At 31.4% G+C, this 13,757-nt stretch overlaps 1 protein-coding gene across 1 annotated transcript; it reads right to left on the reverse strand.

Annotated features, from left to right (window-relative positions):
- Positions 1–2,871: 2,871 nt before the first annotated feature.
- LOC124543304 lies at positions 2,872–8,408 on the reverse strand. The gene is made up of 2 exons (XM_047121484.1): positions 8,322–8,408; positions 2,872–5,053 (listed from the first exon to the last, which is right to left on the reverse strand). Exons 1-2 carry the CDS (start codon positions 8,343–8,345, stop codon positions 3,764–3,766), a joined length of 1,314 nt encoding a protein of 437 aa, XP_046977440.1. The 5' UTR covers positions 8,346–8,408; the 3' UTR covers positions 2,872–3,763.
- Between the last annotated feature and the right edge of the window lie 5,349 nt (positions 8,409–13,757).

Consider the following 13,757-nt stretch of genomic DNA (forward strand, 5'->3'; position numbering starts at 1 on the left):
AGTTCGAAAAAGCCAGTATAAAGCACTAAGCGGTTGATACATAAAAGTATCGCCATAGTTTCATATAAAGTTTTTATTGTTCCCGCAAGCGATGCAGTGGAGCGCATTGTGGTCACATTCAACGGATACATACATACCGATCCAACGACAACAGTACGTGCAGTGTATTACCGGCTTTATATTTTGTGACATCGATTGTTTTTCGTATCTATCGAAATAGAATCGACACATATGAAATAATAAATACACAAAATTTTCCGAAGTATATGAGCTCCTCTGCAAGAATTTCGTATATCACTCGTATTAAAACTGACATATGGTGACAAGATGTATGTATTTACGTGTTATATAATAATAATATTCATATTATTAATATAATATTTAATGCTTTGTTACGATGTTATAATTAAATTTTGAAAAGTCAAAATTCGTTAATTATTTAGTTACATAATATTTGATATGTTGTAGGTTGATCAATTGTTTATACGTAAATTATTAATGCATTATCATAATAACATTTTCAGTTATAGTAAATTAAACAAAAATATAGTAATTAAAACTATTCGTAAAAAAAATATATACATGTATTGTGAGTGATAAATGTTGATGTTAGTATAATTATGTGTATTTTTATACTGGCTTAGACACTGGAGTCCGAACTCAAATAATCCGAACTCGATGAAACAAAAAATTGCTTTAAAACTAGTTTATATTAATAATTCTTGCAATCTAATGATACATTGTTACGTTGTCATTAGTAGTTAGTAAATGAATAAAATAAACAAAAGAAGATCACAGAACATTCGATTTTACAAATTAGTTTTTCTTTTTGTATGTTGTAAAAAAAGGTTTTATATGTGACAAAATAATGTTAAATAAAATGAAATAAATTTAGATGTATGTGATATATAATAATATGCAATGTGAGCTGTTTATGTATGAATTATTTTTTCATTCATTCTTTAAAAATTATAATTAATGTTTTGTTTTCGATCTCGTACTGTTAATAGGCCGTAATCACCTATATTTTTGCTATTCTCAGGTGAAGACCAAATGCATGTGTTGTTAAATAACAAAAATTATAAGATTGAAATGTAAAATTGAATGAAATAATACATGATAACTCTATGTATGAGTTATCATGTGTCAAATCAAATGAGACATCGAAATTCCATTTTCAAATTAAATTTTAAGCTTACAGCAGCTAATCATGAATGACATCGAACCTAACTTTCAAATGCGTTAAAACTGTTAGAGTTAATAGGATGATCTCCATTATAAAATTTAGATATATCAACAGATCGAGATTGCCATGACTAATTAATTTGAAAACGTGTTAATATGACATTTTATAATGTAACTAGCCGAACCCGCGTGGGTATTGTTGTAACTCATTACAACGTCTATTTGTCATGGAAGTCTCTTCAAAATCGCTCCAGCCGTTTCAGTGATTAGCCAGAACAAACAGACGGACAGACATGTAGACGGAAAAAAAAACAATTTTGGTCTAAGTACCCATACATACATACATGTGCATTCCGTAAAATGCGTTTATTTTTTTATTCCAAACAGACACTAAAATGTTTGCTTTTTAATTATATATAGATGAATATTTCTTATTATGCCTTGTGCAAGTTTGTCAAGAACATTTCTTCCACCAATAATAACATCACAGAAGCAGCTGATAACTGTCCACATGTTCGCGCTCTGGACTGTTCTTCTGATTAGCAGACCTAGAGTACCGTATTACATTGTATAATGTATTGGTTACTGGTCGTATATACGAAAAAAATAGAATTTTGGTCTAATTACTGTTTAAAAAAAAAAAAAAAACTAAAACAACCTTTAAATGATTACGTCTATGATCCAACAGACACAATATATAACTATAAAAGTTGCACAAAATGTTATTCTTTACTAAATTAAAATATGCTTTATTCAAATATGCATGTGTTTTAGGTTATTTTATAATATTACGTTTACCATAGGATGCTTAAAATGTCAATGATATGTAACCTACTTTCTAATGATAATGTTATTGTCATTTATAAATATTAATGTTAATATATTTGTTGTAAAATTAGTTTTTTATTTATGGTGTAGGTTGGCGGTCGAGCATATAGGCCACCTGATGGTAAGTGGTCACCATCACCCATAGACAATGAAGCCGTAAGAAATATTAACTATTCCTTACATCGTCAATGTGCCTCCAACCTTGGGAACTAAGATGTTATGTCCCTTGTGCCTGTAGTTACACTGGCTCACTCGCCCTTCAAACCGGAACACAACAATACTGAGAACTGTTATTTGGCGGTAGAATAACTTATGAGTGGGTGGTACCTACCCAGACGGGCTTGCACAAAATAATAATTGATTTGAAGAGAGTTTTATCATTAGTCATAGTCAAATCCAGCTATGATCAATCATAGGCTATAATTGTTTGTCTGTGTGTTGTTAGTTTATTGATTTGTTATTAATAATTTATGCACACAAATACTCTTTATACATTGCTTGTCATGCGTGTGCATGTTATTGAGGTAATGTTATGCACAATAACGGTAAATCGTATTACATTTTGTGGACTATCAAGCTAAATTAATGCAAGTTTCACGCTTAATCAAGTGGGATGAGAGCTTCATGCTTAAATAAGAGTATTAATATTTATCTTAAAGCAAATACTTCTAATAAATTTTTAAAAGAAATTTATAAACAAATGGATTATCGTGATACGTTTTCTTAATATATAACAAGCAAGAGTATTTATATATTTTACAATATTATATTAGAAACGATTCGAACAGTTTGAGAAAATGTTAGTTAAATATTTAGACATATTTTTAATAGTGTAGGTATTAAAAAAATAGTCGTTTCTAAAACAAAACCTTATTCTTTATTTCATTGGTTCCGCTATATCAGCTAACAACTTAAACTAATAATAAACTTAACAATACACATAAATCAACATACACAGCATCAGTGGGTACAAATATCTCAACAACGAGAATTTTAATAACATACTCAGTCGATGTAATCTATCAATCAATTTCATTCTATTTTTGGCAGCGCCTTATTCATGATTAGCATCGTCGGAGAACACGAACATTCGATTTTTAATAAAATGATTTCATTTATGAATTCGGTCCAAACTGTTCACCAATATTGAAACTTCAATTATTCACGAATCCCATATTTACACAAAATACGGTCACCGAAATTTTATGGTATTAAATTTGAAAAACAAAAATCATAAATGAACTCATTTGTTCATCGTCGTAACTGCAATCAATAACAACGTTTACGACTCAATGGAGAATGAAATCAGATATTCGGAATTATAAACTGTAAACAGCCTGAATGAACTTTTATTGCAACTCGGTAGTTGAAATTCTATAATTGCAGAATTCATTCATCCGATAAAAGAGACACGAAAATAACGGAGGCGAGATATTTTTTCGATAAACGACTGAGACCTAGTATTGAAAAGGACCTATTAAAGCTTTCCACTTAAAACTTTACAACTACAGAACATGTTTCTAAACTGGGATTGACAATCGCATCGCACCTGTATTTTTGTTCGCAACGCAAATAGATAATATTAAAACAGTCATTACCTATTTGCGGAGTGCGATGCGATTATTCCTCGTATCTGTAGCCAGCTTCGTGTTCTGACATCATCAGCCATTTATTTCTGAAGTCAGAACTTAAAAGGTAATCTTTGACTCATATTTACACATGTACGACTATATCTTAAGCATTTAATAAATTATTTTGGAAACTGCCAGATTGATTGTTGTTGTGGTTGCTGTTGTGCTTGTTGTTGTTGTTGCTGTTTTGGTTGTTGTGGCGCAACTTTTTGTGGAGCTGGTTGCACTGCAACTGATTTTTGACTGGCAGCTAAGCTATTGTCGTTTCTATCCCAACTGTGTACATGCTCGTGGTGATCGGGTGAAGGGAACCACTCAGATATCCATACAGGTCTCCATATCTTCTTTACTCCTGGTACCCAAATTTCTTTCCAGTCTGGAACCCAAATCTGTTTCCATGCTTCCTTCCATTCAAGCTTTTTGTCAGGTACCCAAATTAGTTTTTTCGACGGCTTCCAAATCTGCTGCCAAGCTTCTTTCCATACGAGTTTCTTGTCATCAATCCAAATTTGTTGTTTTTCTGTCTTCCAAATTTGCTTCCACTGGTCTTTCCAGACTAATTTTTTATCAGGAATCCAAATTTGTTTTTTAGCTGGCTTCCAGTATTTTTTCCATATAGGTTTCCATATCAACTTCTTTTTCCATAAATCGTGAGAGGTGTATTCCCAACCTTCATGATCTTTACCTAAGTATTTTTCGCCTGGTATTCCAACCTTTACCCACTCTGGTTTCCATAGCTTTTTCCACGCAGGTACTTGAATATCTTTCCATCCAGGAACAACAATATCTTTCCAAACAGGTATGGTTATTTTCTTCCAATCCGGAACCTTAACTTCTTTCCATGCGGGTACTTTGATAGGTTTCCATTCGGGTTTGTAAATCTTTTTCCAGTCTGGTACTTTAATTTCTTTCCAAACAGGTATTTTTGTTGGTACCCAGATCGGCTTCCAAATCTTTTTCCAAGATGGCTTCCAAATTTGTTTTTTGGCTGGTTTCCAAATTTTCTTCCATCCCGGTTTCCATATAAGCTTTTTCTTCCAATAACCAGGGTCGTGATGGTCGTGGTGATCATGATGTTCGTGGTGGTCGTGCAGATCGTGGTGTTCCTCATGTTCATGATGCTCGTCGATATGATGTTCTTCTAGATGATGACTGTGATCATCATGCCCGTGATATTCGTCAACGTGTTCTTCAACGACTTCATGATGACCATCGTGTGGATGTAAGTTGTCATGATCTTGGAATGGATTAACTAAATCATTTGACGGTGCTGGGTAGTCGTAACCGACTCGTTTCTGAGCAGAATTTATTTGTCCTTTCTGTTCTAACTGTTGCTGAGCTTGTTGATCTTGTGGTATTAACGCCTTTCCCGATACTAGAGCGATTTGTAGAATTACCGCTAGGGTAATCTGAAACAAATAAAACACCTTTTTTTAATTAAAATCAAAGTGTTATAGTATCGCATCGCTGGAAGACGCATAGCAGTATCTAGGATGAAATCGCAAAGCTTTTACACAATATTTATATACCTGATAAGAAACATAAAAAAAAAGTACAACACGTGATATTAAAAATATCTGCTATTCTATTCGAGACATCGAATTTAAAAATAGTACACAAAACGGAATTATCTATAAGTACAGAATATATGTAATAAATGTATACGCTCAACATAAATGTTATTATGTAAACATTTCAAGCAATCTCAAAATCGATTACTTATAATCCAGACGTCCTCCTATCCTACATAATTGACTTCGAAGTAAAACAATAAACATATATAACAAACAAGATATAAATTACAAACAGTTGACTTTTATTGTTATACGCCATAACAAACAATGTACCTGACATTTGAGAGTTACATAAATAACATAACTTATTATGTAATGGCATTGAACGAATAATAAAAGGAAAGTTGGCCTAGACAGTTATCTATGACCGGTCCCGCCTGAGACAAAACAGGAAGTAATGACTTAGTACTCCACGGCTGTTATGGCGAACCCAGTGAAAGTTGAAACAGTAAAAATCTCATTACCCTGTGTAAAATAATTAATGCGTCGTATGTTACATAAACCAAAAAAACATTATCAAATTTAAAATTCAGCTATTTAAACGATTTGCTGTATCCATACACGTCCGGCAATGAAATTTCTGAAATTTTACATAAACGAAGATCATTACCACATACAAGTGTACATAAGATTAATATTCACTCCCATAAATGCTTATAACATTTATAGAATGTATACAAATCGTTGAAAGATTTACCCAGTTTCTTTCGCGTCATCGGCTAATTAAGAATCCGGAACATTGAAGGACCAAAACCAGACTACTTTCACATTTGAAATATTAGTAAGAAAGAATCGGATTCTGATATATCTTAAAATAATTTTAAATTATTAACATAAAAAAAGAAAACTTAGTATCTGAATTTTTATGTAAAACCTATTATCACGTCTTATGTAAATATAGTGAAAACCCGTGAAAGTACATTTGTTATAGTACTTCGCACATGGGTAGTAACATACAGCACGGATGGCGTTATGCAAGAGTTATACAACATTTTCAATTACATTTTATATTCCCGGTTAGATCTTATCACTGAATTGTACATCACGTCACGCAGGACATAAATAACTCGTCACTTTATATTTCGTCTTGACATTAATAACTACTTAAATTGTCATAGATTATAAAAATGATTTTTTTTTATACAGTGTAAAAGCAAGACGTCATACAGCCAAAAATAAATATTCATTTTAAGTGTTAAGTAAAAGACTTCGTGCGAATCCATACATAATCGTTAATCGTTATCGTATTCGTATGGTGGAATGTGAAGGCTCTTGTTTGCTCACGTCCTCCCCAGCGTTACGTATAATTGGTCGTTACCAAAATAAAGTCGTTCGTGCTCGTGACCCGACAGAACGGAACCGAAAGAAATCCGCTCCTTATATAACAAATACAACCCACGAGAAACACGCCTTCACGATTAAAACGTTATTTATCTGTAAATGATACAGACAATTTTGTGATCAAAACTTAAGCAATTAGAACGAAAATCGCATATGGTTTTGATGTAAAATATACCGTTTGAGACAATGATGAGAATCGTCGACGGGAAACGTAACAAAGATGGATCCGATAAGGTTTTTATAAATCACATCTTTAATACTAATAAGGAAGTCACTTTGTTTACGCTCTCAATTGTTATGTAATTAATTAGAAACATGACTTTTCCCATCAATACACAAAAGTATTGTCTTATTTTATTATACGTATGTATTATTAAGCATATGTAAATTAAAAAGAAAAAAAAAACATAAATGTTATGTTTTTTTGTCTATATGCAATTGCGTATAATGTAAACTAATAAAAATTTGATTAGGTATTAAGAAAATTAGGATAACAAGCTAAACGTTTTCGGATTCACAGTTCAAAATAAGTGTCGCCATAAAACTTATACAAGCAGACCTAAACGTAAAGCAAAGTAAATATGTTGTTTTTTGCGCCAGAAACGTACAAGTCATACAAACATTTTTTTTGTACAGCTGTATAGATATGTAGATTTTCACTATGAATTGGTCTGTTTATATTGATGAGCTCTAATAGTCTCAATTTCATAACAGTCATAATTATACTTTTTTCCGTATTATATTGCAAACATTTATAATTAAACAAATGATAGCATAACGTGTCGCGGCGTTTAATTATAATTTTAAATTAATATCATCGAATTATATTATAATCGGGTGTGATTTAATAATTACAGTTTTGTTTGAATATTGTAATAGTTTGATATTTGCGTTTCTTTCTTTGGTCTAAATTCCAATTAAAATATATAAATAGACTGTGACAAGTCTATTTAATAAATAAAAAAAAAACAATGTTATTATACTTTGAAAGGAATTTGTTCGGTTTTTTGCTATCGTGAGATTTCAAGATAACCTCCAAAACGTATATACTCTATTAGTATTCTAAGAAACAGAACCGATCCTTTGGGATCTCATAAACTGAATATCTGTCAACATTTTCAAAAAAGGAACTCATTGCAACGACATCAAATGATAAAATAAAAGCACAATTTGAACTGAAAATCTATTTACAGATAGACTCCAAACAGCTGCGTTCAAAAGTGGAAGTTTGTCCGGTACAAATATTTGACAGTTATTATCACTAGAACGCGTAAAAACGTGTAAGCAAATCACTGCATCGGTGGTTTTATTTAATTTATCAAGTCAATATTTGACTGCGCTACTAGATTAAAAACCACAAAACGAATATATTGCAAACGGTATTTAACGTTGATTAGCTATTTAAGTACCTTAAACTACTGCCGATTATGAAAAAAAAAACATTTTATTAATCGATCGCGAATTGAAACAATGACTTTGATATATAAATCAATACAGATTATGATCGCGATGTTTAAAAAAAATACGAACGATATATTTACTACTCGATAAGCCGCTAAAAAAATCAAAACCCGAAATCGATTTTAATACTAAGATCAATACATTAAGCACAACCGTATTTTATTTTAAATATGTAAATAAAATCGATCAGTAGCACATCGGAAAAATCCGAGAAGATAATCCGAATTTACATTTAAACCGACCGATCACACCAAAAAAAAAAACCCGCGACGGTATTCCGATTTTAAAAAACTTCACTGACCACTAGGCTCCATATCCCTCGCATGGTGGGGCGGGGAACGGCCGTTGATAGCTTCGACGGTAAAACTGTTTACTCTATTAGTTTAAGTTGAATTTCAGTTTATATATACGCGAGCCCACCCCATGGCACAAGACTTCGAAGGGGGGGAGGTCACTTTCGCCGGTCCTCAGCAGGCCCTCAGGAAGCGTGGGAAGTTCAAAGGATATTTCTAGACCTCGTACGAAAGTGAAATTCGAAAAATATTTAAATATAATAATCGTTTACCGTTCCGTCATATTAAACAATGAACAATTATTATATTTAAACTTCTTTATAGAATATCTAGGACATTAGTGATTATAAAATTTGCAATATCACAATTACGAGAATGCATTTTAATCGTCTCGTGTTCTCGTTTTGAAAAGTAAAGTTTGTAGGTGACCAAACTGTACTTTGGCACATTAAAAGATGTCGATATATCTTAAAAATTAGGACCAATTAGAATCTAAAAATACAATTCACGCATGTGCTTTCCCCGACATGCAATACTCGGCTATTATCACAATTTTAGCTGTATATTTTAGAAAATATCTGCAAATTTGCAAATATGGTGACATATATTGCGATTTTTTTTTATGTTAAATATCCGCTCTTATTTTTGGGATATAAAGAATAAATAATTGATTTCAACAATGATTTAAATGTGTCGAAAAATATTTTATCTCAATTAGAAGCAAATATAAATAAATTAAAATGCTTTATTATCGGTCATTCTTAATTTTTATATTTTACAAAATGACATTGCTGCCTGAATACGTTTTGTTAAAAAAAAAAAAAATTTTGGCGAATCTGAACCACTTAAAACGACCGGTTCTTGAACGTATAAAAGAATACATTGAATTTTATTGAATGTGTGCATTAATATTTATGAATTTAGTTTTGGTAACATGTGATTAAAAATATTAAAACAACTATTTTATTAAGACGGCTTACGCAATGAGTTTTATTATCATGCTGGAAAGAAATGTTCGAGTTAAAGTAAGCGAAAACGAAAGTGTTTAAATTAATAACAATCTTATTGCCTACCAGTACCATAATAATTGATGGCATGTTACGCAATACGAATGTAATATGAGTACGTGCTTAGTTTTACTTTCGGTTATGATAAAACAAAGCCGCTCGTCTTTTGGGAATTCAAACGAAAACATGGACTGATAACAAACTGTATCTGACGTTTGAGTGAAAGAGATAGGTATAGATTACCACCCACTGCTCTAACGTTTTATTATTTTTATTTTGGTTTTGACGATTTTGATTTGTGTGGGTATTATAAGTTACACACGATGAAACTACCAATAAAATTAACAGACCATTTGTTAAGAAGAGATACACAATGTTTTTTTTGTTTCTCCCTTTCTGATGCATGTACTCTTAAATATGAATATTGCTTGTTTAAATTTAATATAAAATTACCAATGGTTCACATTTCATTAATTCCACCGAGAAGACCAAGTGACCATCGTACAATCTAGATATGTAGATGTAAAACATAAGGGGATTCCTACTAGGTTTTGGACTGTTGCCTTGCTGTGAATGAACTGGAATAATGTGAATCAATTATAAGAATGTACTAATTTGAATTTTCAATAAACACTTAAACACAAGTCAATCTTTAAAAAAGCTAAAGATTTTATAAAAACTCTTTCATAATATTTTATCTCTACTGTTCGACATTTAAGGACTGAAATATATTCATTTAATATATCACATATAAAACTAATATTAATTTATTTATTTATAATGCAAAACTGTATACATATCATTACAGGGTCGTTTCCCAATTCGATATTACAGCACGTTAAACAAAAATACTAAAAATATCTATGTATGTTAAAATATAATACTATCATAAACACAAGCACATCGCAATGTTAGAGATCAAGATCATTCTTTACAAATTAAATGCACAATGTAATAGATACAACATTGTTTCTAAAAATAAATGATTATATAATACGCCGAATTAAATGTTACGTCGAATTATTTATTATAATAAGAGTTTATTTATAAAATCATAAGAAAACCAGAGTGTTTATTTGAAATTTTTAGAACTTTGTTAAATTGAAAAACATAAATTAATTCATGTATAGATCTTTATGACAACGTTATATTCTAATTAATTTGGGTTACTATTCAATTAACGCTATACAATTATATAGAAAAAAGCATTAATAAAAAGGTTTATTACACCATAAATGTACAGTACAAAAAAATATATATAAATTGATATAAAATGTAATTCAATTGGTGGAAAATTATACCTCACTATTCAGTTTCTTGTCGTAATATTTCAGTTCAGTTTCAGTGAATCTACATTACAAAACTGTTGAAACTTTAAATTTAATTTAATCTTCTCAAATTACGCTTTAGCGGTGCATGAAAGTATCATAAAAATTATTTTTACTTTCATTTGATTCATTGAACTGTAAAGTCATACGAATTGCAATATATTAGTAATAACAAAATCTGTATAGACAGGTATATACAAGCTTAACTTTAGTTTTTTTTTATGTTATAGGTTGGCGGACGAGCACATGGGCCACCTGATGGTAAGTGGTCACCATCACCCATAGACAATGACGCTGTAAGAAATATTAACTATTCCTTACATCGTCAATGTGTCACCAACCTTGGGAACTAAGATGTTATGTCCCTTGTGCCTTTAGTTACACTGGCTCACTCACCCTTCAAACCGGAACACAACAATACTGAGTACTGCTTTTTGGCGGTAGAATGTGAGTGGGTGGTACCTACCCAGACGGGCTTGCACAAAGCCATACCACCAAGTAAAAACTTCAATATTTTGTTTAAATATATCATCATCATCAGTCCACTGCTGTTCACTGCTGAACATAGGCCTCCCCCAAACGCGGTCCTCTGCGTCCCTCATCCAGCTTCTACCAGCGATCCTGCGAATCTCGTCGGACCAGCGGGTCGGAGGTCGTCCTTTAAATATATAATCTGGTCTATTCAGTCAAATAATACTGCTTACCATGTAATCAACGCGTAATGTAATTAATACATAAATGTCGTCAACTTACATAACTTTTATAAGAGCTTGTAAAAAATGGTCTAGTTTTTTTAAAAACATTAATTAAAGCTTTGCATTTCAATTACGACTTGTGACTACTATGTGCTACTATGTGTACTACTTTCAAAAGTCACATACTTAAAACTACTAAACTAAATTTCGAATTCTTAGGTGATGAAATTTTGTAAAAGTTTTATCAATTATACTTAATTTTTATGTATATACATTCATACTTATTTATTATGTAGTGTCTTATTTTTAACACAAAATGTAACACTTATATTATACACTTTCATCCCCCATTTATGAGATAAATTTTGAATAATCTTTTCCTTAGTAATCAGGTGATTAGGGATTTTTTATTTAATGCAGGTGCATTAAATAAAAAATCCTTTGCATAATATCACCCTGTTAATACCATTTGTTTCAGCCTGGCTTCGTATATCAGTTAGTCATTAAAAATAATCTAAAAGGAGTCCAATTCCTGTTCCGACTTCCTCCAGGAGCAATAAGAATATTATTTACTTCCCGCAGCACCATATAAATGCACATAAAAAACAATCATCCAAATTATTTCAACCGTTCAGGAGGAAGACATGCGTGTGAAGATATCTTCTATATCTAGTATCATGACGTCATTCAATTTATATAGTTGTCAATTTGGACTACCGTTAGACCGCAATACTACTGTTGTTATTCAGTTTGAGTGAGTGAGTATGAGAGTAGTAGTAGTGAGCAGTTACAGCGCCAAGGGATATAGCGTCCCAAGGTTGGCGACTCAATAGGCTATTTGACTGGTTTTTAAAATCCATTTTATATTATTTAGTAGAGGTTAAGGAACCCAGTAAAAGATTGATTTTTTTAATTCTAGTACATATTTGTCGAAAAATATCATATTAAAAATTCCATATTTATATAACGCGCGAAAACGCTACTTGGACAATATGGCACTGCAGTGGGGTCGGTGATGTCACTTTGCTGTATTTTAATCTGTGGTACATATAGTAGAAAAGCAAGAAAGTGACTTCATCATAAGGCCGACCAATCAGTGTGACAAACGTTTGAAAAAAGGCATTTTTATTTATTGATTTTTGAATAAATTAAACTCATAATCTACACTGATTACAATAACTCACAATTTATTTTTCGCATTGTCAAATAGCCTATTATCATGGGCTAATGTAACCAGTTACAATGGCATCACAGTATATTTACAACAATATAATTTACATTCACAGTAATATTGAAGATTTAAACCATCAGTGATGAGCACAAAGTAAAGAATAAATAAAATTTTAACAAAAAGAAAAACCGACTTCAAACAGAACAGTATTTTAAAACAAATTAAAATGCACTAAAAGGTAATAAAAATAATTGCATATTTAACATAGTTTTGAGAGTCCTCCTAGGTAAAATGAAATGAAAAATATTAGACTACTTAAAAGTCGATTTACGATTATATAACGTAGTTATAGTTATTGTTATATTTGGAGCCGGTGTCAGCCACAGGCACACGCTTCAACAATCAAAAGAAAGAAGCGATACGAGCCTCTTGATTGACCCAGTATAATATCGTATAAAAGGTAATTTGTAAGAAACATTTCTTAAAGTATTCTCGTATTGTTTTTCATAGGTGTATATAGGGTTGGCTGACACCGACTCCAAATATAGTAATAATTATAACTACATTATATAATCGTAAATCGACTTTTAAGTAGTCTAATATTTTTCATTTCATTTTACCTAGGAGGACTCTCAAAACTATGTTAAATATGCAATTATTTTTATTACCTTTTAGTGCATTTTAATTTGTTTTAAAATACTGTTTTGTTTGAAGTCGGTTTTTCTTTTTGTTAAAATTTTATTTATTTTTTGATTTTAAGTGAAGCTGATGTAGACTAACATTTTTTTCTTAATATGGATAGATTAAGCGTGCCGTTTATATGAATCAGAAACTACTTCAGGGACAATTTCAAAAGAAACTTTCGAATAAAGCAAAAATACACTTTCGAAAATGCGGCTTTAATACGTCATGCGGCATAAACTACGAGGTACCACCCTCGAATGAGCTGTAATCGACCTCAGTAAAAAAACTTTGCAAAAGAGCTATTCGTATGCTATGTCGTACATCATATGACATCACATCATATACACAAAATTTGATTAAAGACAGAAAGAAATTCTGCCCCAAATCACACCCTAACTGTAAGCCGTTTAGGAGTTCCGTCAATACATAGTATAAAACAAAGTCGCTTTCTCTGTCCCTATATCTTTAAAACTACGCAACGGATTTTGATGCGGTTTTTTTTAATAGATAGTGTAATTCAAGGGGAAGGTTTGTATATATAATAAATGAACAATATAGT

Source organism: Vanessa cardui, chromosome Z (genome assembly GCF_905220365.1).
Source record: "Vanessa cardui chromosome Z, ilVanCard2.1, whole genome shotgun sequence".
NCBI classification, from domain to species: domain Eukaryota; kingdom Metazoa; phylum Arthropoda; class Insecta; order Lepidoptera; family Nymphalidae; genus Vanessa; species Vanessa cardui.